At 36.9% G+C, this 10,000-nt stretch overlaps 1 protein-coding gene across 1 annotated transcript in view; it reads left to right on the forward strand.

Annotated features, from left to right (window-relative positions):
- Positions 1-7,019: 7,019 nt before the first annotated feature.
- LOC144960629 (uncharacterized) overlaps positions 7,020-10,000 on the forward strand; it is an 11,428-nt gene continuing 8,447 nt past the window's right edge. Inside the window, exon 1 of the mRNA XM_078893865.1 lies at positions 7,020-7,251. Coding sequence (XP_078749991.1) covers positions 7,201-7,251 — 51 coding nt within the window. The 5' untranslated portion in view covers positions 7,020-7,200. The remainder of the gene's footprint in view (positions 7,252-10,000) is intronic.

The raw sequence follows: 10,000 nt of genomic DNA on the forward strand, positions 1-10,000 counted from the left end.
GTTAGTCTCGCGCCGCGAGGCTAAATCTAGAGTCTGTCTCGAGTACGCCAATTTAACTCTAGAGTCATTTTGGCGATAGAGTCATTCTGGCGTGGTACACCGGCTCCGTGGGCCTAATGGCTCTGAACGATGACGACGATGACTACAACTACTCATATTGGTGGTGATAAAAATTCAATGCCCAGGACCAAGTTCATCGATTCGTAAAAACCGTTTGCAGACGGTGGGTCACATATATAGATGGATAAAGTTTGTTCGAATATTTATTTACTTATCTATTTATTATTTGTTTATTTATTTATGTATTTATTATTTATTTATTTATTTATTTATTTATTTATTTACTTATTTATTTTTAAAAATGTTTATGTATTTATTTATTTACTTATTTATTTTGTTTTTCTTAATTAATTAATTAATTTTCATTCATGTATTTATTTATTTATTTATTTATTTATTTACTTATTTATTTATCATGTCATTCTATATTACTCCTCTATCAGCATCGTCTTTTGATTTAGCAAAAATTGATGATTTTGTTTCAATTATATGATTTCTCTTTTAAGCGGTTCGCGATAAATCAAATGTCAAGAAAACATACGCATCCTATTATGAGTGATTTTTTTCTTATTATTCCCTTATCTCACCTTCGGAAAAATGGTTAAGATTGCTCCTCATCTGTTTTATGTTGTCTATTCTATCAATAGTTCCTGTGTTGTTGAGAGAAGTTGAAATCACGGGTCTTGAGTTGATCAAGGTTATTAGAAGGAACGAAAATGACGTCGCTCAGGTCTTTGTTATTGGTTTTGGACAGCCATTTTAGTGACATAATAAGTCTTTGTTTTACTAAATTGGATTCAGTAGTCTGATGTCACGCAGCCCGGCAACGGCGGCCATCTCCGTTCTAAACAAAGAAAATCATTACTTTTTATTCTTTATGCTGGCTAGAACTTTTCATTCCCTTTTCATATGCCTTGTGCTCAGAATGTGTAAGAGTCAAAACATGATCAAATTGATGGGTTTTTTATTTTCCTCTGGAAACGCGTTTAAGCACACCGGAGAAATATTTCATACGGCGTCCGCCATTGTTCCGATAGTTTAGAGCCAGTGTTACTAAGTTACCATACGTCATTAGGAAGGAAGTGACGTTACGACTGTTGAAGACTATTCTATCAATCAGATTATAAACGTTCAAGGTTACACATAGTTTTGGAGTGTCGGTGCGTTTTATCTGGTTGTCTGATGTTGTGATTATTTTACCTTAACGCATAGCATCATTAGGGTTTTGGGGGGGGGGGGTGACGTGTCTCAGCGGTGTTAAGTTCGACTACCCGCCGCACTATGTGACCTTGAGTAAGTCATCTAGTTCAATTATTTTTCTGGCGCTGCACTGCGGCGGCTGTCGCCTGTGTTATTACAGTCTTTCCTTTTTTTTAGACACTGCAGACAACTTGGTGATGACGATGATGATGATATATATATATATACATCTATATAAATATATTATATATATATATACCTAAGATATATTATTATGTTACTCATACAGAAACAAACCAAACACACGGGCACTCACACACACACCTGCACACATAAAAGCTCTCTCTCTCTCTCTCTCTCTGTCTCTCTCTTTCTCTCTCTCACTCACTCTCTCTCACTCTCTCTCTGTCTCCCTCTCTCTCTCTCTCTCTCTCTCTCTCTCTCTCTCTCTCTCTCCCTCTCACAGACACAAAATTAAACCTTCAAATTCCTCCCCCTATCAAGCAAACAAAACGTCTCCATTATACGAATTCTCGATTTGGCGGTTCCCAGTGATTCCCAGTAAAATCAAATGTGGTTCAAGCATGTTCCTGCTATGTTGGCATTTCTACTATCTCTAGAGTGTGTGTGTGTGTGTGAGAGAGAGAGAGAGAGAGAGAGAGAGAGAGAGAGACAGAGAGAGGGAGACAGAGAGATAGAGACAGAGAGAGGAGAGGAGATGAGACAGAGAGAGAAGAGAGAGAGAGGAGAGAGAGAGAGAGAGAGAGAGGGAGGAGAGAGAGAGACAGAGGAAGAGTGAGAGAAGAGAGGAGAGAGTTTAATGTGATATATTGTCCAGTTAAGAGCACGGATGTTTTTGGTATCATTATTTTAATATGTTTATTGAGTCTACAGTTAAAATGTATGATTTGGTTATTATTATTATTATTATTATTATTATATTATATTATTATTATTTATTTATTATTATTATTATTATTATTATTATTATTTATTATTTTATTATTATTATTATTATTATTATTATTATTATTATTATTTATTATTATTATTATTATTATTATTATATTATTATTATTATTATTATTATTATTATTATTATTATTTATTATTATTATTATTATTATTATTATTATTATTATTATTATTATTATTATTATTATTATTATTTATTATTATTATTATTATTATATTATTATTATTTATTATTATTATTATTATTATTATTATTATTATATTATTATTATTATATTATTATTATTATATTATCATTATTATTATTATTATTATTATTATTATTATTATTATTTATTATTATTATCATTATTATTATTATTATTATTATTATTATTATTATTATTATTATTATTATTATTATTATTATTATTATTATTATTATTATTATTATTATTATTATTATTATTTTATTATTATTATTATTATTATTATTATTATTATTATTATTATTTATTATTATTATTATTATTATTATTATATATTTATTATTATTATTATTATTATTATTATTATTATTATTATTATTATTATTATTTATTATTATTTTATTTACCAGTATTATGATTAACAGTATTATGATTAACATTATTATTTGAGGAAGGGGATGGGGGGGGGGGGGTGGCATGGGTGATCATTCTGTGTATGTTGTGTGCGATGATGATGATGATGATGATGATGGTGATGATGATGATGATGATGATGATGATGATGATGATGATGGATGATGATGATGATGATGATGACGATAATAATGGATGATGATGGTGGTGGTGATGGTTGTAATGGTGATGGTGTTGGTGATTGTGGTGGATGTGGTGGTGAAAATGATGACGATGATGATGATGATGATGATGATGATGATGATGATGATGATGATGATGATGATGATGATGATGATGATGATAACGACGATAATTCTGAAGATGATTCTGACAGTAACAGTTGTGGTGAAGTGGTGGTGATAGTGATGCTGAAGAGAACATTGATGATTATGAGGAGGTGGAGGAGGAGGAGGAGGGGAATTAGGAAGATAACGAGGACGTCTCTTGCTTTGGGATCTGTTAAGTTTTCACGGTATAAAAACTGTTTGTTGTTTGTTTTTTAGGGTTCTACGGCGCTTGCAACACATTGAGGTCATATCAGCGCCAGTAAAAAGGAAGAAATGGGATAGTAAAAAGTTATAGAATTAAAATTAAAGCACCCAAGAAAAGGTAAGACAAAGGGGAATTGGTTCGAATAGGAAAAAGACGCACACTATCTGTGTACTTAGTTTGAGATCACCCAAAAGTCTCATCCAGACACAAGCACAGGTCCCCACTAAGAGGAATACACTCAAAACATTACAAATCACATATAATATGTAAACAAAACATAATACATTACATAACAGGGAGATGATTTACAAGGAAAAGAAATATCATCTCCCAAAACTATACATTCGACTGTTTCCCTCTCAGCCAGGGCATCTGGCCTGGACCAGGACAAAACCAAGTAATCTCATTCCAAGACAAAGACAGAAAGCAAGTTGGAAAACAGATATAGGGGGATAGAAGACACAGTATGTACCTCCCTGCCCACTATGGGCGGTCAGGAACCCCACCCAGGTATAAAAACTGGCTTAAGCTCCAAATTAGGCTATGTATGTATAAGAAGTCAATCAAGCATAATCTGATCGTTGTATCTTGGCTAATTACAAACTGATTGGTATAGGATGTCGATAATGACTTGGAAGTGGATTGTGTGCTGTGGTTAATGATCTGTGACAGGGCGGCTATGTGGTCTAGTGGTATGACACTCGCTTTTGGATCGGAAGGTCCTGGGTTCGAGCCTCGCGCTCGGCGCATACATAGTTGAGTCCTTGGAAAAAGTTCTTTACTCACATTCTCTCACCGCACTCAGGTGTAAAATGAGTACCTGGCAGTTAACAGCGAAAAATTGTAATATCGCCTAGCAGGCTTCATGTCCCGTCCTACATGTTAAGCTTTGCTGTTGGTCAGGGACCCCTCGTAAAGCGCTTTGAGCACATTTAGTGGATATTGCGCTATATAAAGCTCAATTATTGCTCTAGGTCAACGTGCATGTATTTGCAGGTCTAATAGCCGGACGCAATACTCTTCAACAGTCGTGACGTCACTTCCTTCCTAATGACGCATGGTAACTTAGTAACACTGGCTCTAAACTATCGGAACAATGGCGGACGCGTATGAAATATTTCTCCGGCGAGCATAAAAGCGTATCCAGAGGCGGAAAAGAACATAAATTTGATCATGTTTTGACTTTTACACATTCTGATCAGAAGGCATAGGAAAAGTTCTAGCCAGCTTGAAGAATAATAAGTAATGATTTTCTTTGTTTAGAACCAAGAAGGTAGCCGTTGCCGGGCGGCGTGACATCAGACTATTGAATCGTATTATGGGCTTGTTTTAATTCTTTCCTTACCAGCCATTTTCAGGATCTCCCCCAAAACTTTTCACATCCAACTAACACAAAAATAGATTTTTTATCACTCAAACACAATAGCGATAAGTTCGTGCGATATATCTACATAATTTCTTTAGTAAAACAAGCTCTACAATAGGGAATGAGATTAGCGGAAGAGTAGCGTCCCTTGATTGGTCGTCACCGGCGGAAAAGTTATTAGAGAGAGAACGTCATGTTGGTTGTGCGCATGCGTCTCTAGTCCTCGCTTCTGGAGACACTTCACCGAAAGCGAGGACGAGAGAGCCGCATGCGCAAAACCAAGTTGACGTTCTCTCTGTAAGGTGACGTCCAATCAAAGGACGCTACTCTTCCGCTAATCTCATTCCCTTTACAAATTTCATTCTCTTTAAAATTTATTTATGATGTACAAAAGAAATTAGAATTTTAAAAAAAAATGATGGTTTAATCGTAACGAATGTGACGATTTCCCAATAGTTGGTAAGGAGAGGATTAACATACATATTATGGCTCAGAGGTATGGTCTTTGGTTCGTACCCGAAAAGTACTGGGGTTGGATTACTCGTCGTGTGGGTTGTGTAGTCTTGAGTAAGTCAACTCGCTCTAGCTCACTTTGCGGAACTGCACTGCGGCTGACGCATGAGCTATTCCAGTCTTCCCTTAGAATAGGGAATGAGATTAGCGGAAGAGTAGCGTCCCTTGATTGGACGTCATCCATAGTCTGTGACGTCACCGGCGGAAAAGTTATTAGAGAGAGAACGTCATGTTGGTTGTGCGCATGCGTCTCTCGTCCTCGCTTCCGATGAAAGCGGCCTGAGACACTTCAAAACCAAATTGCCGTTCTCTCTGTAAGGTGACGTCCAATCAAGGGACGCTACTCTTCCGCTAATCTCAATCCCTATAGATCCTAAAGTCACATTCCCTTGGGAATGATTAAAGAGAAGTTCATTTTTTTTAAAAATCAATAATAGGCATGATCTATATTAACTTTCCATGTGTTCGAGGTCATGGGTCACATTACAAAATGTGCTCAAAGTGACCCATTTAGTGAAAAATGTTCACAGCTTTTTAAATATCTAACATCACGATTGGTCACTTGATTCAGCTTGACACATGGGTATGTTTATAACATTTGTTTTCAAAGCAGCGTGTTTACATTTTTAAAGAAATATCCAATCGTTGGACAGCAATAAATCATGTGATTAATGACCTGCTTTTACGAAAACATGAATATAGATCGTTCCCATTAAACCTAAGAATATTCTGGCCCAATGTCATTCGAAATTCAGATCTGTCAACTTGAGATTTCAAAAATTCATAGTTATAAGGGAAGAATGAGTTTTTATATAGCGCAATATCCACTAAACGTGCTCAAAGCGCTTTACAAGGGATCCATGGCCAACATCAACGTTTAACATGTAGGGCGGGACATGACGCTTGTTAGGCGATATTACAATTTTTCCGGATAGAGACAGCGCTGTTAACGGCCAAATACTCATTTTACGCCTGAGTACGGTGAGAGTAAAGAGCCTTCTCCAAGGACGAGAGACGCATGCGCACAACCAACATGACGTTCTCTCTCTAATAACTTTTCCGTCGGTGACGTCACAGACTATGGGTGACGTCTAATCAAGGGATGCTACTCTTCCGCTAATCTCATTCCCTATATCAAGGACACCATGGGAATGTTACATATATACAAATGGTGTAATTATCATGCTCCCCCATTCCCCCCCCCCTCCCCCTTCTCCCCCCCCCCCACCCTCTCTCATCGCTTCATCCACCTCCATCCCATCCCATCCCCAATTTAATTTATATTTAGCTGTAGGTATCTTTAGAATTATGAACAAACCATAATGATTATAATATACAAGACAATCAAATATTCATCTACATTCCTACACCTTAGCTCTGCACACACCCATTAACTTAGATTGCACTCCTTGAATAATTACCATCGACTTAATTTGGCCACCTACCCATTCATTCATTCATTATTCATTCACGCAATCAAAAATGAATACCACAAACATCGACAAATTCGTCTCATGAATATTTAAATCCATCTAATTATACCCCCGTCTGGAAAATACCATTGGAATGAAATAAATATTGTCAACAGCAATCCCCAAAATAAACCACGACAGCATAATCTGACCTAATTTTTTGTAACAGCTCATTCCATTGGACAATTGTTACGCCATCTTGAGTTATGGGAGTGTGTCTTCCCGTGATTAGCCAATCAGATGTGCTGTATTTAATCAATAGGAGGTATATATAGTTTTGCAGTAAAATATGGAAGAACAGACACAATAAGCAGAGGAATTAAGTCAGGTCGCTTGTTGTTAAAAGCGTGCAGTGACTTTTGACCTTAAACGGTCTTGAAATTGAATTTTTTTCTTCATTTTATTTCTTGCCACACTTCAGTGTCCAGCTTGGCTACGTGTTTTTTCCTCTCTAGCTAGATAACTAAAAATATTTAAAATGATGATTAAAATTTGTTTCGTTGCTATGGTAGCCATTGCGGGATGCATGGTAAGTAGGAATTTGAAATTTGATTAATTTGTGCCTCACTGTCTCTAACCGGTATCATGTGGGAACAACGTGTATGTTATTTGCAAGTTCTGATAACCCAACGTAATTATTATAGACTTGAATGCGCGGCTATGTGGTCTTGTGGTAAGACACTCACTTTCTGATCGAAAGGTCCTGGGATCGAAAGGTCCTGGGTTCGAGCCTCGCTCGGCGCAAAGATGAGTCCTTAGAGAAGGCTATTTACTCACATTCTCTCACCGTACCTCGGTGTAAAATGGGTACCTGGCCATTAACAGCATTGTTGTCTCTGTCCAAAAAAAAAATGGATTCTCGCCTAACAGGCGTCATGTCCCGTCCTAAATGCTAAATGTTGCTGTTGGCCAGGGACACAAAATAAAGCGCTTTGAGCACGTTTAGTGGATATTGCGCTGTATAAAAAGCTCAATTTAATCTGAATTATGGGCTTGAATAAGGCATTGTTGTAATGCACAATATTTTACCTTGGTCTGAGGCATCTCCATGGCAACAACAAAAAGGCCACAGCAATTTGGGTTATCAGACCTGTAAATAAGTACACGTCGTGTCGGGATGGACCAGATGATGAAAAGTGTATTTATGTTGCCCACCGTATCAACGCGGTATCATATATCTATGTCGCGATAAACTAAATGCTAGAATCGATTTTTTTTAAGCTATAGATAATAAATAAACAAAAAATACATAAAATAGAATTTCCTTTATTCATCCAAGAGAAGAAATTTGTCTCCAGGGTTTATTCCAAGGGAAGACTGGAATAACGCCCAGGCCTCAGTCGCAGTGCAGCGCCACAAATTGAGCTAGGGGCGAGGTGACTTGCTCAAGGCCACACAGAGCATACATCTTTATGACCTTCCGCCAAAACAGCATAAGATATCGTCGCCTAGCATATATAGATAATTCATCAAACAAGATGTCCGATGTCAACAGGAATCACCCATGTTGTTCAAATTGAGAAAATTGGGGGTTAATAATCTTGCCCGAGGAAGAAAAAAAAACGAAAGTGCCTGAAGCGGGGCTCGAACCCGGGACCTCCCGGGTCACAGTGCAATGCCTTAATCACTCGGGTTATTATAAAGCCATATATTAAATTAAAGATCTAAACAGGTGTGTATTTTTATATGACATTGATGCCTGATTCATAATTCCCAATTTCTCTGAAGTAAACTAACGACCAACAGTAATAGTAATAGTGTGACTATAAAATTAATATTAAAATGAAAAATATATAAATAGTTCAAGTATAATTGTGACCCTCCGTCTCAAAACGGTAGTATGTCGGGGATGATTCAGACCCCAAAAAGTGAATTTAGAGATAGAATGATGAGAAATTGGACCTTAGAAGTTTTTGCAAAGCAAGAAATAGTCTTTATACTCCACAAGAACGTACAGAAATTATACCCAAGTTGGATATTTGTGGCTATGAATTCAATTTCCCTTTCCTAGTAAATCCCGAATTAATACCGCTTCGATACGGTGAGTCACAATTATGATCAACTTCTACACTATTGTTTCGAGCATTCACTCTCATCAGGAGCATAGATTATATAGGCCTATTGAAAAACGACCCAATAGTTTCTGAAAGAAAGTATTGATTTGCAACTTGACCCAATGAACCCGTAGATTTTTGACCAATCAAATCATGGAATTTTTGACACACCTTCAACCGTGCTCGGACAAGCATGTTTGGTTGTTTTATAAGCAATAACGTGAATGAAATTGGATTCAATAGTCTGACGTCACGCCGCCCGGCAACGGCGGCCATCTTTGTTCTAAACAAAGAAAATCATTACTTTTTATTCTTCAAACTGGCTAGAACTTTTCATAGTTTTGTGACCAGAATGTGTAAAAGTCAAAACATGATCAAATTTATGGGGTTTTTTTTCCTCTGGATACGCTTTTATGCTAGCCGGAGAAATATTTCATACTGCGTCCGCCATTGTTCCGATAGTTTAGAGCCAGTGTTGCTTAGTTACCATGCGTCATTAGGAAGGAAGTGACGTTACGACTATTGAATCCTATTGACCTCTCTCTGAACATTATTATTGCTTTACTTTTTATACCGCCAAATGGGTGACTAGTTATCACACGATTTTCTAGAGCATATTATTATAAACGTTTAAGTTTACATTGTTTTCTGTGTTGGTTCAATTGATCAAGCGGTAGGACAGTGGGTATTTTACTTTGACACATAACGTGATAGTAAAGCCTGTGTTGTTTGCAATGTTTACCAACCATTGTCATTGTTTACGTTTTGACGACTGTCCGAGAGGTGTGCTTATCTTGGTGACTATAGACACATAGATAACCGCGCCTCTCGGACAGTCGTCAAAAAGTAAACAATGGCAAAAGTAAAATACCCTCTTTTCTCCCGCTTGATCAATAGATAGAATGCGCTTGGCCAAGGAGTTCACAACATTGCCATTCGGAAGTATAACGGACCAACACACAAACTCTGTGTAACCATGAACTTTTATAGTCTGGTTAATACAGTTTACTGAGAACAACTCACAAACGCGGATGGCAAAAACAATAACAAAGGCCTGAGTGACGTCATCTTCGAACTATCTATAGATAGAATGCGCTTGGCCAAGGAGTTCACAACATTGCCATCCGGAAGTATAACGGACCAACACATAAACTTTGTGTAACCATGAACTGATATATTCTGGTTAAGACAGTTTAGTGAGAACAACTCACAAACGCGGATGAC

The sequence above is a fragment of the Berghia stephanieae genome, chromosome 15 (genome assembly GCF_034508935.2).
Source record: "Berghia stephanieae isolate SIO BIC M18660-M18661 chromosome 15, UCSD_Bste_1.3, whole genome shotgun sequence".
NCBI lineage: Eukaryota > Metazoa > Mollusca > Gastropoda > Nudibranchia > Aeolidiidae > Berghia > Berghia stephanieae.